General features: G+C 40.3%; 1 protein-coding gene across 1 annotated transcript in view; it reads right to left on the bottom strand.

Annotated features, from left to right (window-relative positions):
- LOC121946594 (vacuolar protein sorting-associated protein 13D-like) overlaps positions 1-24,006 on the bottom strand; it is a 129,699-nt gene that overhangs the window by 70,577 nt on the left and 35,116 nt on the right. Inside the window, 16 exon segments of the mRNA XM_042491235.1 lie at positions 2,934-3,158; positions 5,051-5,231; positions 5,336-5,462; positions 5,612-5,702; positions 7,283-8,335; positions 10,204-10,355; positions 10,451-12,724; positions 12,818-12,950; positions 13,034-13,164; positions 16,446-16,625; positions 19,003-19,057; positions 19,195-19,325; positions 21,545-21,727; positions 22,072-22,261; positions 22,514-22,615; positions 23,625-23,793. Of these exon segments, the coding sequence (XP_042347169.1) occupies positions 2,934-3,158; positions 5,051-5,231; positions 5,336-5,462; positions 5,612-5,702; positions 7,283-8,335; positions 10,204-10,355; positions 10,451-12,724; positions 12,818-12,950; positions 13,034-13,164; positions 16,446-16,625; positions 19,003-19,057; positions 19,195-19,325; positions 21,545-21,727; positions 22,072-22,261; positions 22,514-22,615; positions 23,625-23,793 (5,377 nt within the window).

Genomic DNA, 24,006 nt, shown 5'->3' with positions numbered 1-24,006 from the left:
AATACAACTGGACCTAATACAGAGCCCTGCATCGCACCCTCCAATAGAAATCAATGTATTCAGAAGCTGGATTTTGGATCATTGCAGAAAATAGGCTCTGAGGGGGCGCCCAGTGGCTCAGTAGATAGAGCTGGCGCCCCATGCATAGAGGCTGTGTCCTCGCTGCAGCGGCCGCGGGTTTGATTCCAGCCTCGGCCCTTTGCTGCATGTCACCCCACCTCTCTCTCCCCCTTTCACACTTCTGCTGTCCCATCAATAAAAGGCAAAAACGCCCAAAAAATATCTTTAAAAAAAAAAAGAAAATAGGCTCTGTGGTAAACAAACCTTTATGATACTTACACGTTTTGTTCAGCAAGATAATCTTCACAAATGAACACACCAGAATTTTTGATGCCTAAAATGTAATTGCCAGGAGTACAAAGCTTATACTAGTCTATAAACAATCTAAAATATGATCGTGTCGCCACTGCTGCTAGGCCGTAAAAACCATGTTCAGTTTGGCACAGCATGATGATGTTCTGCAGTCTTGTTTCGCCGCTTGTTTGCAACCGCCTTTTTTTAAGACACATTAAAGTTTCAAAGTTCACTGTGTGGTATTTACTGAAGTATTTTATGCCGTAGAACAAAATGTTTAAGTCTCTTCAGCTAGTGTTAACCACTGACCTTATGTAAGACTTTTAACCAAAAAGCCATTTAAAAGGAAAAGAAAAAAAAAAGCGAGGAGTATGTTAGTAGATATCTCCCATCATCTCTTCAGACAATAAAGATCTATAACCATTGACTCTGAAACAAAGAAACCAGATGTGCTGCGATGCTAATTCATTTCTGGGTTTTAGGACTTCTTACTTGGAAAGTTGGTGTTTTCTTTTTAACAACACATGCAACACATCTTGCATAATCAACCGCAAACAGACAAACTGCAAACCAGGGCTGGACAATATTTCTTTAAAACCAAAACAATGTAATATCAAATCATTTGAGGTTCTGAAATATAGGTGCATTATGAATCTAAAACTCAAAATAAATGCTCCTGTTTTGTCTATGTCCAAAACATTATTGACATATACTGTATCTGTCAGCTTTCTGGGGTGTGTTACTGGGATAGTTTCTGGTAGTGAGTCTTGGTTAAAGGTAAAATACTGAATAGTAAATATTGTGACAACCCTTTTCCACACCAAAGCAAAAGCATGCCATCGTACCTTGTACCAGGATGGATCCTTGTATGAATGTGCATGCAGTATGGAATTCTTCACAAAAAAAATGTATATAAAAGACCAATACAACATATACCTTATGCACTTCTTCAAAAAAACTAAAACTAGCTAAATCTCAAAAAAAAATCTTATAAGCTGATTAACTGGGTCACGGCCAGGACTTCTTAAGATGAACTCCATACTTAAGTAGTTTTCACTTCCTTTACTGTTATTATAAAAACATTTTTAAAAAATTGTAAAGAGCCATTTGAATTCAAGTTTGATATACTATGAAAAAAATAAATGTAATTTTCATTTTTTGAAAGGGGTTTGTAAAAAAAATGTATGGACTGTTGCATCAGAAGTATAAATTGTACACAGCTGAATTTAAATTTACTTCAGTTAAATTTAAAATAATTTAAGGCAGATATCCATTTTTCAAGAAAGACTGGAATTTAAGTTTAAAAATAAATAAATAAATATGTTGTCACGTTTCATTTCATATTTAGAATACATTTAAGGTGGTTCCTTAGCTTGTCCGTGGCCACAACGCTGTGTCAGTCTATCATGTCACTATACAGCCATCAAACACTGGAATATGCTTCCAACTGAGCTAAAAACAAGCACAGACCATCAGACTTTCTCCCGTGGTGTCAAACAGTTGATATTGATATATGTTTTTGTATCTGTTCGTACTGTCTATTGTAATGTAATATTTTTTATCATGTGTAGTAAGTGTTTGTAGTTTGAGGTATTTGTCCTGTTTGTACCTGCCCAGGGACTGCAGATGTAAACTAGCTAATAGCTAAAACTGGCATGAATCATCATCAATCATCTATTCTCTTTTTTAGATTAATGATTTTTATGCATGATCCTTGTTTAAATAAAGACATGAAAAAATATAGTTGGTTAATATGGTTATATCATCAACACTGATGGGATGTTGCTGAGTTTAGTTTCGACTTTCTACTCGTTTTCTTTAATTCAATATAAAAGCGCACTGCTGTTCAAGATACTGTCATAAAAAATTAACAATCAATACAGTAACTGTGTGTAGAGAACTGAGAGTGAGAATTAAAAGGTTAATTAAGCTAATTAATTAAGTTAGCTAATAAAAAGAATTTACAAGATCATTTTGGTTAAAATGGAATTAAGAGCTTTTAACCAGTTGAATTGAAAATTAATGGGTTTGCTTTAGCTTGCTAACACTGCATAAGCCTTGGTAAGTGTAGCCATATTTAAACAACGGCAACTGCACTTAACATAATTCTTCTTATCTGATGCTTGGTAAAATAACTAATAACTAACCAATAACTAATAACTAACCAAAACGTTGGACTGTTTCTTTAAAACATTAAATTTGAACAAATGAATAATTACACAAAACCAAAGACAATTGCAGACGTTAACAAGTTTTAGTTATGGAAGCCAACTTTACATTCATCAGTAAACCATCAGGCAGGGCTGTATTCATTGAGCACTTCAGATCAGATTCAGATAATAAGGTCAGTAACCAAAATAAGCTGATGAGAAATGATCAGTGCAGGGCTTTCCATCACTTTTCAGAGAGGCTGTTATGTGGTATGTTGGTAGTATCAAAAACAAGTGGCATGAGGTGAACCTGAACTTTGAAACTTGAGTAGTATCATACAATGCTCCGATGAATACAGTGAAATTAGACAAAAGAAGATGTAGAGAAAGGGTAACTGCACAGCTGGATGAACAAGCAGCATGACTCACCAGAGAAGGGAAAAAGGCATGTGCCATGGTGAGTTTCTCTACCTTGTCTCGGAGGGAAAAAGTCCCATGAGCCCCAGCTGGCAGGAAGCAGTTCTGCACCCTCAGTTGACCGAGGTTGGCCACAATGACCTTTGGCGAGCGCGAGCTCTCTGGGATGAGAATAACTGGGGCGCCTGCCTCAATATCCAGAGAAACCCTGGAAGCTCGCTGAGGATGATCCCGCACCTGCAGAAAGATACAGCAGACAGAGATCAGAGAGGAGACGGAAGACAGGTTTGTACAAGGGGATCAAAGGGACAATACAAGGGAGACAGAGAATAGATATAGTAATGAAAGAGTGGACATAAATTCAATTTAAAGAGGGAAGTAGATGAGAAATGTTATTGTGTCATGAAGAATATGACTGAATAGTATAAATAAGCATTCAAAGCTTTGACATTGGTCTTATGTTTGAGTTACAAAAAACATAGGACATGGTTACTTTGACTGATAGTTGGGTGCCTTCCATTGACATACATCATGGCATAACAAGGGTATAAATCCCAGATTCACAAAGCTATAGATGAGTGTTTTCAGTCCATGAAAGTTAATTGTAACATTTTGGCAGCCTAAAAAAGTCTTGTCCAGCATCTGCTTGTGCTAGAGGACCTTCTACGGAGTCATTTTTGTTTTAATGGTTTTAAGCTTGTTTTCCGCTAGAATTAGCATTAGCACAACTAACCACATACTGTAAATGAAAATATGGTACAAATATGGTCACTTCTGGCTCCAAAAATCCAAGATGCTGACAGCCAATATGCCAAACTTCAGGGGTCCAAGACAAGAGTCCACAAACCACTGAGTGACATGGCAGTGGCTACCTCAGTTATTTTTCAAAGTGTATTATAAGACCTTAATGCGTACCTTCTGAATCAAGTGCTATCATAGTACAATCTATAGAAATGATCTTGGGGCAAACTTATGTTGATTACACTCAGTATGTTTCCATACACAGTTTAGTGGAGCTATAGCTCGATTTGGCCATTTACTTGAACTACTGTCCTTGTCCCAGTATCCAAGCAGCGGGCGAGAATCCATTTACTGACGGAAGTACAGTATGTCCAAGAATTGAGTATAAAATCATTCTCCTTACTTACAAAGCTCTAAATGGTCAGGCTCTTTCACAGCTTATAGTTCCCTATGAACCCGTCACCCACTTTTAAGGGTAGACTTCAGACTTTCCTCTTTGATAAAGCTTATAATTAGGGCTGGCTCAGGCTTGCCTTGGACCCCTAGTTAGGCTGACATAGGCTTAGTCTGCAGGGGGACTTTCTATGATACACTGAGCTCCTTTTTAGTTCTCTCGCTCCCTCTATCTACAAACACTCATGTCTTTTTACTGCATTACATTAACTTGGCTTCTTCTCCGAGCATTTGTGCTCATTTTGCTAGTTTTCCTGGATCTTGGCTGCAATCTTGGCTGCAAACTTGGCTGCGCCTCAGTCGTGATGATGACTGCGCTGATACTGTGATCTTGCTTTTGGCTGTACTCGTGCTGTGGCTGCACTGATGCTGTGCCTCCGGCTCAGTCTGGACCATGGTCATGGTTGTGCTGTTGCTGTGGTCATGTCTGTGGCTGCGCCTGTGTTGTGGGCCTTGGTTGCACTGATGTCGTGATTCTGCTCGATGCCAACTTCTACTGCCATTATTATTAATAATTCTTCTACGTCATTACTGTGATTTAATTGTTACTTACAACATCTATTGCACGCCTACCCGTCCTGGAAGAGGATCCCTCATTAGTCGATGTGAGGGTCTAAGGTCAGAGGGATGTCGTATGCTGTAAAGCCCTCTGAGGCAAATTGTGATTTGTGATAACGGGCTTTATCAATACAACTGAATTAACTGCTCAGGCAGGTGGAGATATGCCCCCTTTCAGGTGGTTGCAATAAACCTATTTTATTTATACATTCTGTGATATAGGCTGAATCATAGTCATTAATGTTTATAACAATAACTTAGCCACATTCAAAAATCAGTTTTAGCCTAGCCTACGTTATATTTAGGGGAGACAATAATTCCACGTTTTCTAACATCACGTAAACATGAGTGCATGACTCTTGACAGGCAGTACTCACAGCCTGGCCCTCCATTGCAGCCCTCTGCCTGCCAAGGACGTCCTGCAGCTGCGTGAAATGTTGGACGAAGGCTACCACCTCGGCCTGGAAGCGCTGGGTGTGAACGTACTGCACTGAGGCCATCTGCAAAGACACCTTGATTTCACATTCCCGCTCCAGGTAAGGATCAGGCTGGCCATACCTGAATGGAGCAGAGTACAAAGGTGACTTAAAGAAATACAAAATCTTCGAAGTTCTTCGATATCATGCAAAATAATTTTCTGTTGAAATTTTTGTGATATATACTTATGGATGTTGAAAATGAGCGCCTCCCCTCCTCGAGTGGTGAAGCGCTCCCGGTACAGGTCACCATGTGGGGTAAGGTCACTCAGGGACAAACTTCCTAAACTGCCTTGTAATGCCAGATCACCATCTAAATTAGGACATATTGTGAGAATATTAAACATCAAATTATTTTCATAAGTCAACCTACAGTATTTATGTAAAAGATAATCGCTATATGTTGTGTGAATGGATTTCTTTCCCAAGCAAGGTGAATTTTACTTTATTTTTCATACACACCCAACATTTCAAGATGAGCAGATAATTTGGACACACTGGCTCTGGCAAGCTCGTTGAGTTTCTTGTTCAATATGAGAGACAAAGAATGAACCTAAAAATGGAAATATCAACAGGTTTAATCATGACAAATTTACTGCAGAACTGACTGAAACCACACCAAGAAAGGCAGAGAAATAGGAAATTGTAATGGAATGTTTTTAAAGGAATGACTTGTAGTCACCATACTGGATGTTGTTTTACCATCTAATAATCAGCTGAGGAAGATACAGAATTGCTCTGTGATGTAAAGCAGATACAGTAATACAGCCAGAAGATCAGTGCTGCAATTCAATCTAAACCATGGTTCCACTGTTTAACTTCCAATTATAGATTGAAATACAAATCAAATCAATCAAAAAAAATCAATCTTTTTAAAATGCTATGATGTAAAACACAAATTTTGTGCAGACAACACACTACTGCTTTTAAAAAGTTCGCTTCAAAGTCATGATGAACTACTGAGATCCAGTTTACCAGTGCCTCCAGGATGTTGCAATGTTTCCATTTTAACAATTAACCCAGACTCAAGCAATCCCCTTGAATGCTGGGTGACCTCACAATTTTGTCTAACCAATGCAGCCAATAGTTTTTTTCTCATGCATTTCAAATCAAAGCAGTCCCCAGCACATCACCAAACTGTTTTTTAGTTGTGCAGATGCATACCAACCAAAATGATTGCTAAAGACTTTGCAAGGCAATTTCCTGATGTTCTGCACAAAAGTAGGGTAAATTATTTTGTACGTTGTACAAAGTTGTGATGAAACACTAATAAAAGTCATTCTTTGACACTTTTCTGCTGAAAGACTCACTGCAGAAGGACTGAGACCAGTGGACAACAGACAAGACAAATCTCCATTACAAAAGCTGTTGCATCCACATCTATTGTATTTACTTAAAGAATCAAGGTAAGTTAGATTAAAAATGCAGGTTAGTGGTAATGTTAATGAAGCATAAATCACAAACGTAAAACAGTGTGGTTTTATTCTCAATAAAACAAGTTGCCTTTGACTTTTAATGCTCTATGCAAAAAAATAGCAACAGTTTCATTTGCAGTTTCATTTGCTCCTACAATTTCACTGAAAAAAAAGCCAAACAATATCCCGCAATATATTGCAATATTTTTTTCAGAAAAGCTGCCAGGAAATCTGGCAACAACAGGCCGAAACAATCCCCCAAAAAGCCAGTGAAATCCAGGAGCGACTCTTTAACAACTTTTGACATTGTTTATTGGTCTTCTGATGAGTTTAATTGAGTTATCTGGCCACCTCTGGTTTTTTTCCATTTCACAAAGGTTTTGATAAATTTGACCCAAAACTGTCAACCTACTTTCAGTGGATCACCAAAGTCAGTAGCATCTTCTATGTGCACTATAGATGTCTGTACAAAATTGACTGACAATTCATCTATGTGATGTATGGACAGACGAACCCACAGACTGACATTGAAATCCCGATTCACATTCAGTCCCGCCATTCACACAGTGTGGCTAAAACTGAGTGAGTGATTTATCATATATTATGTATAGCATTTGCTCCTACTGTACATGAATATGTAATTGAGCCTTTTCACTTGACTGGTATCACTTGGACAGCTCACCCATTTCAACAAGATGCACTAGATCCAGTGACCTACCTTCAGGTCCACTTTAGTGTTGACAGGGGCCTCTGTTGTGTCCTCGTCACTGATATCTTGCTCACAAAGAGGATGTCCAGGCTCAGGTTGAGGTGACAGAGGCACCTTCACTGCATGATTATTAGCTGTGGAGCCAATGCCAAAGAAGTCCAAGATAACCACCCAGGTCTGTAGTGTGATTAAAACATCCAGGCAATTAAAGTCCACATCCACACTTCGTCCCACTCTGCCATAGCGTGTTTTGAACTCTGGGTGGTTCTGGTCCACCAGCAGCACGTTGATATGAACTAAGGAGTCATCAAAGTCTGGGGGTGGCTGAGGGGATGGTGCATTGTGGGTAGGGGAGGGAGGTGGGGTGCTGGGACAGTGTGGGTCCCTCTTGGACTTGCGACTGCTGGCCGACGGTGTGCTGGGATGCCTCTGGTAAAGCTGGAAGACATTCTGGGCCTCCTCCATGTGTGCAGGCAGTGAGCGGGGCATGTCAGGGTAAAGGGTATTAGAAGCTGAAGGGCAGCTCTGAGAAAGGTACTCCTTTGGACTGAACGTGGAGGGCTTGGGAGCTCCACGAGACACCATCAAATATTTGTACTTAGAGTCAGGGTTCTGCTCTAGGAGGTCCTCCATTAGCAGTGAACGCAGAGCTAGCTGCACTGCCAGTAGATGAGGGTGGTCTTTAGTAAAGTCTCCTTCCAGATCTTGGAAGCGCAGACTGACCAAGCCCTGGGAGCCCTGGGTCAGGTCAGCACTCAGCTGGACCTGCAATTCTGCTACATGTAAGGTGACTTTTAGCTGAGTGAATGAGGTTTGAAGAGGAGGTTTGTGAGACTGTAAAGGCAAAGGAGAGGAAAGAGACGAGTGGGAAAAGCTGATATAGGGAGGGTCCCTTGCAAACAGCCCTCCCTGGGGGTCAGGAAAGCGGTGCGGTCTGGTGGAGGAAGGAGTTGGTGGAGGGGGTGTAGGCGGTTGGCTGGGAGTTACACGTTGCTCCCCAATCAGGGACAAATTGTCCAGTGTCTGCAGGACTTGTTCGTACACAGGCTTGCACAGGAACACCTAAAACCAGAGTGTCAAATATTGATACAATTGATAACGTGTTAGTAAACCCTCATCAAGGATGCGGCTGATTAGACCTTTGCTCAATCACGTGAGGTCACCAAACTACATGCATTAACAAGAATAATGATGGGGTAATGTGCCCTGCCCTAATAAGAGGTGTTGACATTAGCTTAATGAAGACAGAATAACTCGCCAACAATTTGCAGGGCTTTCGTAGAAATGCATGCCCAAAAGAAAAACCCACATTTCTGCCCACAAGGAGAAACACAGCTACTTTTAAACATTATTAAAGACTTGGATATCAACAGGTTTTTGGATGCATGCAAATATCACAACACAGCATCTACAAGAAGGTGTTTGAAGGAATGAAAGAGGAAGGCTGTGCGTGCAGTACTTGTCTAGTGGAAAACTACGAGCACAATTGCACGAGCTGCTCCAGCAATTCAACTTTTCCATATTTTCATGTGAAAAATTACATGTTAGCGAATGTTAATTGGAGTATGCATGGCTGCATGTCAATAGTTAAAATATTGTCTTCTTCAGAAAAGGAAAAAAAAAGAATATTTCATGCGCGTAAGCATAGTCACTATGTTGCTCTGAACTTGACTTTGAACAATCATATTGTTTTCACTTTGTAAATAATTGTAGTTGTTATACCTTATAATTTTTTCATTAAAGTTAACATCAATGTAACTCAACACTGCCTGCATACATCACATAAAAAACCTTCCAGAAGATGACACAATCTCTGTATCTGAAGCCTTTGTGAAACATCTGAAGGAACTGCTGATTTTCACAGCAGTAGTTTAATAGTCATGTAAACAACAGTTAAGTAAAGGAGGTTGACAGTTAGAATTAAATAAGAACAATAATTCTGTTAAAAAAAGCACCAAAGCAGTGGAGTGGTGATGAGAGTACAAATTTGTTGTACTGTGCTTAAATAAGTCCTGTGGTTTACTGAATTCAGCCTTTTTTAACATAGCCTATATTTATTGAGAACCAAATCTGCCATGATATTAAAAGAAATAAATATTTAAAAAATAAATAAGTGAAATAGTAAGAAATTTAGAAATAAAATTGAAAATTATCCAATAAATATTGAGGTCCATTTTGAAAATAAATATACACATAAATAGAAAATAAACAAATAAAATATATTTATCTGACAGATTATCTATTTCTGTATTAACTTATTTCCATATTTAATTATTTCTCAATCCACTCTCTTTACATTTCTCATTTTATTGATTTCTATATTCATTTATATCAGTAAAATAAGGAACAAAAGTAGAGAATTAAGAATGAATTGGTAAATAATTAAGTATGAAACTAAATGAATACAGAAATAATTTGTCAAATAAATACATTGTTGGGGCACCCAGTGGCTCAGTGGATAGAGCAGGTGCCCCATGTATGGAGGCTCAGTCCTCGCTGCAGCAGCTGTGGATTCAATTCTGGCCTTGGCCCTTTGCTACATGTCATCCCCTCTCTCTCCCCCTTTCAAACTTCAGCTGTCCTACACAATAAAGGCATAAAAAGCCCAAAAAAATCACCTTTAAAAAATAAATAATTAAATAAATACATACATTGTCAATTGTTTAACTTCGGTGCATATTTATTTATTTTTAAAGTAAACATGTATATTTATTGGATAATTTTAAGTTTTATTTCTAGACTTATTTATTTAGTATTTCAATTATTTATTTATTTAGTCACTTATCTATCTATTTCATGATTGCAGATTTGGGCCTCCATACTTGTGAATTGGTCTTTCTTTTTCAAATTGACCACAATAAAAACACTATTACTATTTGACATGTGGATATTATTTAAATTGAAAATTACGATATTGATATGATGTATACCTGAACAGGGTTGACAAATTTGCCCTCGATTCTCAGTATCCCTGAGCTCTTGCATGGCTCCTCTACGGTAAAGAAGGTAAACTGGGTGTCTTCATCGACAGGAACTTTTTCCAGGGTGAACAGTATGGTGGTGTCTTTTAGTATATGGAAAGCTGAGAAAGACAAATTATGTTTATGCCACAAGCTGCATATAAAATTTATACTTGTATTACTTGCATAACAAATGTAAAGTTTTTAACATTCTCACCTTTTCCACGGTTGACGGACTCAAAGAAGTCATGACGCGTGAACTGTTGTTCGTCCTGGTTGATGCTCCCATTGTGGGATGGTGACAAGCTGCCAGCCTTATCACCTTTGGGTGCCTTCTTCAAAACCAAATGACTCATGTTGACTGAATAGAGTCGAATATCTTTCACCAACACCTGCAACCTCTCCCCTTCAGAGTCTTGCCCAGTTACAAAATTCTGGATGGTTATGCTTCCAAGGTGACCAACCAATAGCTCAGGGTGTCCAGGTTTACGGGGAATGGACACAACTGGTGATTCAATACTGATATTAAGGGTCAGCTTCACCAAGAATGTGTCTAAGGTGGATTCAGGTTCCTCCATGGGAAGATCCTCCTCATCCTCAAATGGATAAGCCCAGCTCTGACTCTGAGTTCGAGTTCATCGTGAAGGAGTCTCAAAGAGTGAAACCATACCGCTGTACTCTGCTGTCTTGGTGGCTAGCACTGTTGACACTTTGGTGGCAGCACTTTTCAGCATTGAGCGAAAATTGTCTTCTACCTCATTAGCAGACAGGCTCAGCTCCTTTAGGAACTTAGCTGAGTGGTTATAGTGCAAGGATGCCATTTGAAGTTGCAAGGAACACTCCCCTTGAGATTTCTCCATGAGGCGAAAGTTTAAAGCTTCTGAGGGAGTAGTTCCTGTGTCAGCAAGGAATGTTAATCCACCGAGACTTGAGGAGCTGTCCTCAACACTACCAATGCTGACCACAAATTGGCTTCGGCCTCCTTCCTGGGTCAGGTCCACCAACTGCATGGACCCAAGTGAACCGTTGATGTCCAATCGACAGCCCATGGAAACATTGACCTTGGTGCCAGTTATACTGGCTGTAGCAATCTTCAACCCTTTCTTCTCAGCACCCAGGACAGTGCCTGTGGACACAGTCCGAAGGAGAAGCACATTAAGTCGATGAATCTCCACGGTCAGCTCTTTGTTCTGGTCATAGGTGGCCTGATATGTATCTTCCTCTTCCTCACTGCAAGCCTGTGTTGTATGTTGTTGCACTGATGATGTCCAGGTACTTTCTTCTTTGGGGAAAGACTTTTGGAGGAACTTGAGCAGCTCCACCATGGTTTCAGGGTTGAGAATGATGTCCAAATTATTGACCTGCATGCTTGTCACTTGAAGGGAGCTGTCCAGGTTCATGGAGGGGCAATCTGAGCTCACAAACTGGTATTCAAGCCTGATAAGGGCCTCATGGTCTTTGAGAAAAGAACTGAAGGGAGACATTCTATCCATGGGCATACCAGAGGAGGACTCAGAGCGATGGCCCTGATGCTTGGGAGATCTGCCATCAGACGACACAGGGGATGAAGGCTGGCTCTCCCGGATGCTTCCCGTAGGTATGTCAAAACTGAGATTCTTATGAGAAGCCACAAGGAGGTCGAAGTCTGAGCCATAGGTCTGTAAGGTATCCACCAGCAGGAGACCATGGACAGTCAGTGAGACTTCAGCATCATAAGGCCGCTTCACAAAATGAGCATTAGTGCCAAATACCTTGAGAACAGATATGTAGCGGCCATCGCTTTCTACACCAAGCTGCATGTAGTTAATGTTGAATTCAGCTAATAGCAGTCGAGATTCAACCAAGACTTCCCGTGTGTGCTGTTCTAAAGTCATCACGCTCTGGGTCAGGTTTTTGGCTGAACCTTGCAGTTTCCACGAGCTGTCCTCCCTCTGAAAGATCTTGTCATGGCGGAGGGTAAGGGGGTCAGGAGACCTTACATCCGGGCCGCTCTCTTGGTTTTTGTCCCCTTCACTCGCAGATGGACTGCTTAGCCTAGCCAGACAACTCCTCAGTGCAGTCATCTTCTCAAGATTGATATGGACCTTGAGGTCTGGTAGAGTTCCTGACAGCACAGCCCCGGGAAGCTGGGGGTCTGATGTATAGCGTAGTCTCTGCTCAAGCTGCAGCAGCACATTAAACTTCTCCACTACGTGAGTAGGCCCTACTTCACTCTCTTGAAGATGTTTCCAGTTGTCATTACAGCGACCAACCATTATCTGAAGGTCTTTAAAGGACAAAGAGTATTTTTCATAAAGCTTTCGGCTATAGGCCTGTATACTTTCAGGGGATCTGAGACTGGCAAGTTCAGTGTCTTTGAGCTGCTCTTTCAAAGGTATGTCAAGTTCAGGTGGTGGAGACTCTGGTGGAGTGGCAAGGGGTGTCTGGTATTCATCATCACTCATATCTTCCCTTTCAGGTTTAGTGTCTTTTGAGCTGGCCTTGGTCTCATCTTCAAAGAAAACAAACAGAAATATGATAGAAATCTCATTCAGCAGAGGTAAATTTATTTGGGTATATCTTTTTTATTGTTTGCCTTTTTTACCTTGAGAGTTTGTGAGGAGAATCCTTCCTAAATCAACAACAACTAGCATCGGGTCCTCTGACTGGAAGTCATCAGGGAAAATAACCTGGGGTGCGCAGATGTCCAATTTCATGGTCCAACGCTTACTGTTTTCCTACAAAGCAAAAATGCCTTGGTTTTTAGCAATTATTCCACTGCCAATTATCAATATGTCACCTTCCAAAGAGTTTCTCTTACAATAAACTCTCCCACGAGTAGCTGATCAATGGTTTGTCGAATCTCTGCCTTGGTCTGCATCTTAAGCTTGTTGTATTGCCTCCTGGCAGTCTCTGCCACCCTCAGCTCCAACTCTGACTGATAGCCAAAACCTGAAGATCAAAGAGATATATTTCATATACAAATATATTTAAAGGGGCCCTATTATGCTATGCAATTCATGTTCAAAAACATACTCATAAAAACATGTCTCATACTGCCCTCTGCTGCAGCACCTCTGTCTGAAACAGTCTGTCTAAGCTTATGTCCCGCCTCCCAAGAAGCCCAGTCTGTTCTAATTGGACAGCTGGCTCTCTCCATGCACATTGTAAGTGAATTCTATGCTATTTGTTAAATTGTGATATCACATTGTTTCGGAACTAAACACTGAAACTCAAACGAGCTGTTTCGGGAGCAGTGCCTTCTGAGGGAGAGAGAGCTCCCTTTGGCTTGGACTTCGGGCTGTATCACTTAGGAGATCTTTTACAAGACCAAACATGCTACATAAAACAATAAAGAAAGGAAAAACTCAAAAAGCATAATATGGCCCCATTAATATAACTTAGAATGTGAATGCAAGGAATTATTAGGGCCCGAGCACACTGGTGCGACAACCCTCTTGGAATGCAAGGAGTTATTATTATTTTTCCTCCACGTGAATCGCGTTTTTGGATTGCGTTTTTGGATACTCAAAAACTCATGAAAAGTGGTACGCTTGTCCGGCCTGGCGAAAAATTTCATATTTTGGTGGTTTTGGAAACGGGCGGGGCAAAATGGCTCCACAGTGCCCCCTAACATGTAGCCCCAATGGCCTGTTTCTCCTACAATTACGAAATTAAGTCATCCATCCACCTGGCCATAATGTGGGTTGTTAGGGTTAGATGGGCCAAGTTGTCAAATCAAGTCAATTTTATTTATAGAGCCCATTATCCCAAAACATGGTTTGCCTCAGGGCTTTACAGTGTACGACATCCCTCTGCCCTTAGACCCTCACATAAAGAAACCTCAGGAAGAGCGGCAGAGGATGATGAGGGATCCCTCTTCCAGGATGGACAGACTTGCAATATGCAATGTCGTAAATAACAAATAAAATACAATAGTGGCAAAAAGGAAAGAGAAAGAGAGAGGGAGGGGGATAGAGGGGGAGAGAGGCACAGCAATAGTGGACACAGACACATGTCATATTACAATAAAGATAGGTGTAAAATTATCAAATGAGGTGTGAGTAGGACTTAAATTGTGTGAGGAGGAACACAAGACTGCATTGTAAGTGAGTGATAAGTAGTGTAGTATGCCACATCCTCTGTTTAACAATAGTCATTCTAGTTTCACATAGATGGTTTCTTTCAAGCTGCTTTAAAACTATATGTCTTCTCTGGCCAAGATATGTACACTGCTGTACCTTCTCCATCAGATGTAAATGGACAACTGAGTCTCGGTTTCTGTCCTGTGGACAGTCCTGTGTCCTTGTGGAGTGGTTGTTTAGTTTCCCCAGTGTACAAATCTGTCTATTCCTGGCTGCAGTGAACTGCATACACTCAACACATTCTCACTTCCAACTTGTCACATACTGACGTTTGGTCACCCTACAGATGCACTCACACCAGGAGGAGGCAGCAAGATTTGCCAAGGCAGTCTCACAGGCCCGGCAGGGACAGTGGATGAAATGGGAGAGCATCGAAAAAAAGAGGATCAGCAGGGAGGACTTGTGGACAATGGAGTCAGGCAGAATCAGCTTCCTACTTAGGACAACTTATGACATCCCTTCCTCACCCAAAAAAAAAATCTCAACCAGTGTTTGGGTGAGGATCCTTTTCGCCCCCTGTGTTCAACTCCAGCCACCCTCAGACACATCGTCAATGGATTTAAAGTAAGCCTCTCACAAGGCAGATATTTGTGGAGGCAAAACCAAGTGCTGAAATGCCTGACAGCAGCACACCAAGAGAACAGCAATCAATGCCCTTCCCCACAGAACATCAAGCACAGTTCCAAAATACAATCTGTCCAAGAAGGGGAGCATCCACAAAAAAAGCTTTATCCAAACACCAGGATTGGACACCTGGAAGGAGCCTGGGATTGGGAAATGCTGGTGGATGTAGGCCAGCAGCTTTCAATTCCAGCAGCAACAGTCACCACCACACTAAGACCAAGCCTGGTACTATGGTCCAACTCTCTACAAACTGTCTACTTTGAAAAGCTGACTGTACCATGGGAGGATGCTGTTGATGAGGAAAATGAAAGGAGGAGTCTGCATTATGCTAAGATGGAAGCTGAGGCAGAGCAACAAGGTTGGAAAGCAATAGTGCGCATGGTAGAAGTGGGCTTCTGGGGCTTTATTGCAACATCTACTGTCAGGCTGCTTAAAGAGCTGGGATTCCATGGCCAAGCCCTACGACAAACAGTCATAGAAACACCAGGGACTGCAGAACGCTGCAGCCTGTGGCTATGGATGAGGAGGAAAGACCCCAGCTGGGCCGCAAGAAGATAGGGACACAAACTCAGGTCTGATCAGCCTGTGGTGGGCCTGCCTCATTACATTGGGTGTTTTGGCCTGATTACAAGGCCAAAACACCTTAGCAATGATGCTAAGGTACACTATTGATGGTGTGTCCCTAACATCTGCTGGTGGCTGGCAAACATCAGTCTTGTGCGAAAGGCCTTTAAATGTATAAGGGATTATTACCATCTCATCCTATGTTTTCAAATGACAGTTGCCTATGATATAGCACTTACGATTACCATGATCTGGTTGTCTGAGAATCTTCACCACCATACTGGTGAGGGAAGTAAGTCTAGCAGCCACTTGCATATTCTAACATTTGGCTAATGGCTTGTGCTAATGAACCCTGGTCCATCATGTTTGCTAAAATCTGCGCAGTCTGCTCATGCTTGCGCGTGGGCATTTCAACCTGTCGTTGAAGACAATGATATAACTGCCCTTGTGTGTAATGTGTCTTTAATTACATGACCTAGAGTATGTCAGTGTTCCAATGAGTTCGCTTTATCTGCACTTTCACTCTTTGTTTCTTTACTTCTCTTTATTGTTATTATATATTGTATTTCTTGAGATTTGCTGTGCATTTTGACCTTCTGTCCTCTGAGGCAAATTGTGATTTGCCATAATGGGCTTTAGAAATAAAGTTGACTTGACTTTCAAGAACAGTTTTGACAGCTTAGTGACACGCATTAAAGATAAAAACAACTTTACATCTTAAAAATGCTAAAAAAAAAATCCCTAAGTACATGATTACAACAAACTGTAAACATTCTATCAGTTACTGTTATTTCTCTAAAACTGTCTGCCTAGGAAGTGAAATTTCATCAGTCTCAGTGAACATTTTTAGCATTAAATACATGCATTCCAAAAAAATGGACAGAAAGTTTCAGTACTAACCTGAGGTATGAACTCTTCCTTTATAGAAGAACTCAGTCACTTTTTTGATTGCTTGTGGGTTGTAGATGATGTTTAACGGACTGGTGTGCACTTCTAGTCTCCTCTCAAATTTACACCTCACAGGGTTACACTCATAAATCATCTCAAACACTGGGGATGGTGAGCACTCTGCACTGCATCCTGACAACACAAAAAACAAAAACAAACATGGTTTCTATTAAAAGACAGTCCTTGATGAAACTGCTGGAAGTCTGGTGTGGTGCTACTCATACGGCCACTAAAACCTGATTACTTCCACATTCTTACTGTACACAAATATTGTGTTTTCCAATCAACGGTATGAGTAAACAGCCCTGTAAGCACCCCCTCGAGGCTGGCATTATCGTTACACCCTACACTAATAGCACTTAGGGCTGAACATACTGATGTTAAGGACTGACCTCTACATGTCAATAATTCGAATCAATAGTCCTTAATTTAAACCAAATGTCAGTTAATTCATCACTATTCTTTACTATTCAGTTGTACACAGAGCAACACAGAATAAAGCTCTAAACCTTAATAACAAATTCATGTCTCAAAATTATAGCACACCTGACTGTAACAGACACAGATATGGCTGATGCATGAGGAGGGAAAAAAAGCAGCTCAATACACAAACTTCTTCACCCTGATCACTGCTTGTCCCACATAACCGTATTTCTCAGCTCTGGAGCTTGAAATGTACACACACAACTTTCCAAGCATAAATTTGGATTTATTTCAAATATAAAAAAGTGACAAGGAAATGTAGGTCAATTTAAGAAACTTTAACCCATCCATATGCACATTTTGAAATCAGGGGAATTTGGTGACTTTTTTCCAGTGTAATGTAGCTCTCCTTAGGCAAAGGTACACTACAGCAGGGTGTAGGCTAAGGTGTAGTGATGAAATAACATATGTATATATGTATTTTAAAAACATTATAATATTTTAATATCCATAGATCAGAAAAATCAGGAACAAAGGGCACCTAAATAAAGAAGCAGTTCTATGTTGAGCAACCTGGCAATATTGTAACAAACACTAGCAAGGCAGAAATATTCTAGCTAGGTGAGACCATCCTGATGACTTGAGTTCAACATTCTATTTCTCTCTCTGTATGAGTCTGGACTCTCTGCCCCCTGAACACTTTCCAGAAATTATAATCCACTCAGGCCAATTAGGGATCTGCACCGTTGTTGAAAACTTAAGCTGACAACTGAGAAGTGTGCTATCGTTGTTGACATAGCATGCAGGCTACTGCTTGCAGCACAGTAACGATGGCTCCCCAAGAAACAAGTGCTGACACTAACACTAGCAGAGTAAAATAAGGGGGATATTTTGGTAATGATTAAAATTGAACATCCAAATACAAAAGAGATAATATATTTTAAAAATATTCATTTACTACATTTATAGGAATATTCGGGCCATCATTTAACATTAAAAGAAATGTCAAATGATAATTTAAAAAAGTAAAGTGACAACATTTGGTGTTTCTCTATTTTTTATTTCCTTTACGATTTTCAATTTTGAAGTTACAATGTAAGATTTCTGTTTGAGGATTTCCACTTCAGCTTTTGCATCTTAAATTTCACTTTTTTATTGTCACTTTAAATTTTCAAATTAATATTTAAATTTGCTTTTAGTTTAATTGTGGCCTGATTATTCCTAGTAATGTAGTAAATTTATGATTTCTTTAAAATATATTTCTCTTTTAATTTAAATTATGACCAAAATATTCTCAATAGTTAACCCAGCAAAGTAAATAAAGTTAATTTAGTAATAGAGTCAATAACAACAATTAATCAGGAACAAGAGGATGCACCTGCAGAGTTTCTGAGGAAAAGCCAGTTTGGGTTTTTCTGACTGGATTTGGCAAAATCTTGATTAACTACCTGGCTCTGTTGTTGATGAAGATGTTTCCAAGTACAAATACCATGTATATTGTTGTTTGGCCACTGATTGGCTGATGGAGGAGCAGATACGAGAGGCTGCAAAGCTGGAGATCAAGGCCCTGCAGATCAGTGTTCACAAAGCTTCAGGCAGACAACAGGGATGCTGATAGCTGATATTCAGCAGTCCAGAGGCAGCTGCTTAAGGAAAAATACCAAAATATGCTGCCAATGCCAATTTATCATAAAAATCTCATGGGGATTGATATCCACAAAGTACACATTACATAAAAATGGTAATTATGAGTTAATTACATTTTTCTGACTGTTACAGTCTAACTAACAATGTATTTGTGTAGCAGAGACTAGTGCCAAAATCAGGATTGGCTGAAGGAGTTTGCTTGTCAAGGCGAGTACTCCTGCACGCCGAAAGTATTTGGGCTGGAAGAGTCCAGACTGATACAGAGAGAAAAACAGAATCTTCAAGTCATCAGGATGGTTTTACTAGGCTAGAAACAACACAATTCAGGGTAGTATCTGAGATCATTACAATGTCAACTCAGTAAAAGTATTATCTAATATTGTTTGAATTGAAAAAAGAATAATAGATCAATTTTCAAAAAGGAAAACCAAAATCTTACCCAAGATATTGGAGGACTGGAAAGATGGCTGGTTGACGGCAACAACAAGTTTGTCCTACAACAAGTGTCAGATGTTGAAAACAGGAGAAGAATTATGTAATGTATGTATGTAGTTAAGTTGCTGCCATTCACTTTTTCCAAACTTTTCTTAATTTATGAGCTCTTTGCTCACCGCTGTCCATCACTGCTTACCGTTTTGGGAGACACCAGGACAGGAAAGATGGTGCCCTGAGTAGTCAAGTCTCTCAGGAATAAACCACCCAGCTTCACAGACAGCAGAGAGGACTCAGAGCGAGGGAGAGACTCCACAATCACCTTCACCCCTGTGGAAACATGGTCACAGCAAATTCAAAAATCCAGGCAGCAGAACACATGCTCTGAGTCTTTTAGAACAATAAAACCGTTACACAGGAATTTCTGAAGTGGGGCTGTATGAGATACTCATGTATAGTCAGTGTATTACATTACACCATTACAGCAGGAGGTTACATGGCAGTATTCAATAAATAAAGAGAATAAATAATTCACAGGATTTTTGCATTAATACACTACATAAAGAGTCTCTCAATTTGCTCTTAACCCTGAAACTCAGGGTCCGCCAATACGGTTATTTCAGGGAATATGACTACAGATTATTAGTAACCAAACTAATGTTTGGAACCTGTTTACATTTGCAGTAAAAATGAAATGCTTAGTGTCAAAATTTGAAATAATGCAAACTGTTACACAAAACCTGGTTTAGATGCCTTTAAGGATATGTTTAATTAAATGCTGCTAAAGAGAACTTTTCAACATTATCTTTAAAACAATTAACAGTATCTAAAAAAATAATATAAAATAAAAGAGCCATTGCTCCTCCCAGGCTGACACCTGCTATTAATTGTATTAGTATTCCTAGTGTACAGACATTCTTGTGAGCCACAATGGATTGATTCGTAACTGTTCAAGCAAGAGACCTGATACAGCGTCCACCTCAGAAACCAGTCGAAAAGGCAGAGGGAGGGGCAAACATACCTAGCCATGCTGCAGCTGCTGCTGACTTAGCTACAGACAACCACAAACAGGAAAAAACCCAAAAGTATTCAGAGAATATACCCTGAATTCAGTAAGATGTGAAATGCGACATGCTGTATTTTCCCACTGCCTCTCAGCTGATGGCAGAGCAGTGGCTCTCAGACATTTTTAAGAGGTCAAAGCAGCCAAAGGATGAGATCTCTTTCTACACATTAGATTTCATTTATATTTAAATAGCATGTTAGCTTAGAGCACAAACAAATCAAACATAATGCAACAATAAACAAAAATAGCACTTTGAAATAAAGGCCAGAAATTAATTTAACTTCTTAATAAAGTATTTTACGATCTTGACAAGTTCATGAGTCACTGGCGGTCCATTCAGAATAGACCTGCAATCTACCAGTTGGGAACCAATGGTCTCCAGCACATCTTTGCCTGAAAGAGGAGCAAAAATCATGCTTCTGAATACCACTGAGCTCCTTTCTCCTTATCTTGCTCCCTCTATCTGCAAAAGCTCATGTCTCTTTCCTGCATTACACTAACTTGGCTTGTTCTCTGGAGCATTTGTGCTCCCTTGTTTTGTAGTTTTCCCGGATCCTGAATTGGATTTGATTGGATTAGATTGAATTGGATAGGATTGAATTGGATTGAATTGGATTGAATTGAATTGAATTGAATTGAATTGAATTGAATTGAATTGAATTGAATTGAATTAAATTGAACTGAATTGATCTGAATTGAACTGAAGTGAACTGAACTGAACTGAACTGAACTGAACTGAACTGAATGCCAGCATGCTCTGATGGTCAGTGGACATGCTCTTGAATATTACTTTTCTAATCATTTAAAGCTCTGTCTAAACAGTGGCATTCTCACTGGATTGTGAAAGCTATCTCCCTGGCTTATGACAGCAAAGGTCTCCTTCTGCCTCACAGTGTGACAGCATATTTGAGCAGGGGCAGGGCAACATTGTGGGTTTTGAATAAAGGGTTTCTGTGAGCAATATCTGTGCTGTAGCCACTTGATCATCAATTCACACTTTTATTCAGTGCAATAGTTTGGATGTGACCTATGAGTATAATTCTGTCCTCTCTGCTGCGCCTTTGGTGTTCAGAGTGCTGGAGGTTTGACCCAGAGGCTATTCTGCAGGACATGTATGTATGTCCCATAGTATATGTGTTGTACACAGTGAACCAAAATGTTATGATTATAACATGACGGAGAGGAACGAGGTACAACACTTTGTTGCCCCACGATGCAGCTGGCCTAGATGAAGAGTGGCTTTCAAACTGAGAGATGATTGTAATGACAAATATAAATATAAACAGATGTGCAGGTAGGGCCGTAAATATATCACCACATGTCACCTGCCTAAAAAAGGTGTGAATAGAGGCATCTTCAGATGGATCATGAGGGGTGTGATATCACACAGTATCTGTGTTGTACCTTGTCCCTCTCCTTCAGGGAATGTCAGTTATAGTCATTACATTTTGTCTCTATCTGTCCAAACACTGCTCCTGTGTACCTGAGAATTCCAACTGAATGACCCCACTCTCATGCAGCGTGTCCCCCCTCCTGTCCTGGTGGAAGAGTGTGACTCCTCCCTTCTCCAGTAAGAACTCCAGTCGGGCAAACAGGTAATCTCGCCTGGTGAATGTATTCAGGGTGTGAGAATCCTCCAACGGGTCAAACAAGTCCTCTGTCTCTGCTGGAGAAGCATTATATCATTAAGGTCAGCGACCAGAATGCCTCAATATCATAAGGTTTCTTTGTCTGGCACTACAGAAATAAGATTTCAGCTAACTACCAGATTATAATCCGCTAATGTTGGTGGAAATCTTAAAACGCAAAAATCTAGTTTATCATGCAGGAGTCTGCACTTATCCCACCAATTATCTACTGTAATAGAATATGTAATGCTTATCAAACCAATCGTTTGACTCTAACTCTAACTTAACTCTAACTCTAACTGCTGGAGCTTGTAAACAGGCTAAAGACAGAAACTACATGTTGTCAGCCATTCTCTGGAACAGACATAAGTGGGTGTCTCACCTAGAATGTCCCAGGAGGATGGACTCGGCAGGAGGTCTGTAGGCCTGTCAGGGTCCTGGGAATCTCCATACCAGCCTCCCCAGCCTGGAAACCAAGACTGCAGGTACTGGATCATTCCTGAGCTCCCACTCTTGGGGATGGATGTGGTGGGTAAACAGGGTTGGGGGTCACTGCTGGGCTCTCGCACATTCTGCAAGAACAGACAGAGGAGAAACACACCTTCAAACTATCACATAGACACATCTGGTGGTTCTGTGAAAGTTTGCTGACTGAGCAGTCATTTTTGTGGGAATTCACAAGCAGAAAAACAATTGAAAGCTAAGTGGCTAAGTGTAGTTAGCAGGGGTATAACCTAAGGGCAGAAGGGCCACAAAGATCATTTGTGCATTTTATCTTTAATTTTATACACCACTGAACACATTTCTGAATCACTGAAGCTCACCTCTGCAATCTCTTCCTGCTTTCGAAACCAGTCGTGGACAATTTCTCTGAGACTCTGAAGCTCCTCTAATGTCTGCTCCTCTTCCACTCGCTCCAGCTCACTCTGAGTGAGTAAGACAAATCCAAAATGAAATGGGACATGGGATTCAAAAACTACAAAATATCTATGTGTGACTTTAGAAATACCACCAACTCATCTTTATAAAACAAATATATTCAGATTCATCCCCAGATTAGAAGGGGCATTAAGAGATGGTCAGCCCTGTCTTTAGAGTTAAGATCAAGAATTACAGTGATCAAAATTAAGTGGTATGAAAAAGAGTATTGTGCACAGTGGAAAGATAGGGAGAGGATTTTTTTTTTATTTTGCAGATGAGGGATTATTTTGTGAAGGAGATACAAAACCCCAAACCCTTAAATGGCCTGCTGGGGGTAATGATTCGGACACACAGTGGGACAAAATTCAAAGTGATTTCGGTGCTTTACCAAAAATTCAAAGAGACTGTAACACCTCCTCCTCTACTATGTACATGAAATGCAAATGGAACAGGGAACTGAACATTAAAATTACAATGGAAAATGGCTTATTATGTGCAAAACACAACACCCAACCACAAAGTCAAAGACATGGGGGAAGTTTAGGTGGAAAAATTAAATCCACCACCTCATTAGACCTCAAATAAAGTGTAAACAAACTGGTTCACAACAATCATGTTGGCGGATACGTGGGTATAGAGAGGCAAACCACACGTGCATTTTCTGGGAATAACATAGGTTACACCACGTCTGTCAAGATATGAATGTTACAATTAAAGGAATTTTAAAGAGGCATTTATACAATGGAGAAAATGACCTGTTTAAGTCAGGTCAAGTCAAGTCAATTTTATTTATAAAGCCTATTATGACAAATCATAAAATGCCTCAGAGGGCTTTACAGCATATGACATCTCTCTGACCTTAGAACCTCACATTGACTAAGATTTGTGGCATTGTTAAGTTGGATCATTTTATGAGTTCTATCAGTGAAATAAAGGGAACATGAGGGGAAATATAACATATCTGTTATATTACTTAAATGTTTGTTGACAAATCATATATCTGTTTTGAAGTACCTCTTCCTGAGGACTCAGTGGGACTCCTTTGAGCCTCCTGAAGTAGAGGCTGGTGTAGGTCTGGGCATCTCGTGCTCGTTGCAGGGCAAAGTCCCAGCTGCCTCGGCGCCTCTGCTCCCTGATTTCACTTAGGTTGGCCTGGATTGCAAACATCCACCACTGTCGGCAGCTGCAGTGGCAAACAATGTTAGAGGCTCATATCCCAGGATTCAAGGCATTATGACACAATGAAACAAAGTGTAGTGAGTGGCTAGTGTAAAAAAACAGACTGCTGGATAATTCTGTTTCACTCTGCTTAGGAGATAGAGTCTGAATCCGTTTTTTGTGTCCACAGAAGTATGTTAATGTAAGAAAATCACTGACTGTTTGCTCCCACTATTAA

This window comes from Plectropomus leopardus, chromosome 8 (genome assembly GCF_008729295.1).
Source record: "Plectropomus leopardus isolate mb chromosome 8, YSFRI_Pleo_2.0, whole genome shotgun sequence".
NCBI lineage: Eukaryota > Metazoa > Chordata > Actinopteri > Perciformes > Serranidae > Plectropomus > Plectropomus leopardus.
The sequence above is the reverse complement of the archived record's forward strand: the minus strand, read 5'-3'. Positions and strand labels throughout refer to the sequence as shown.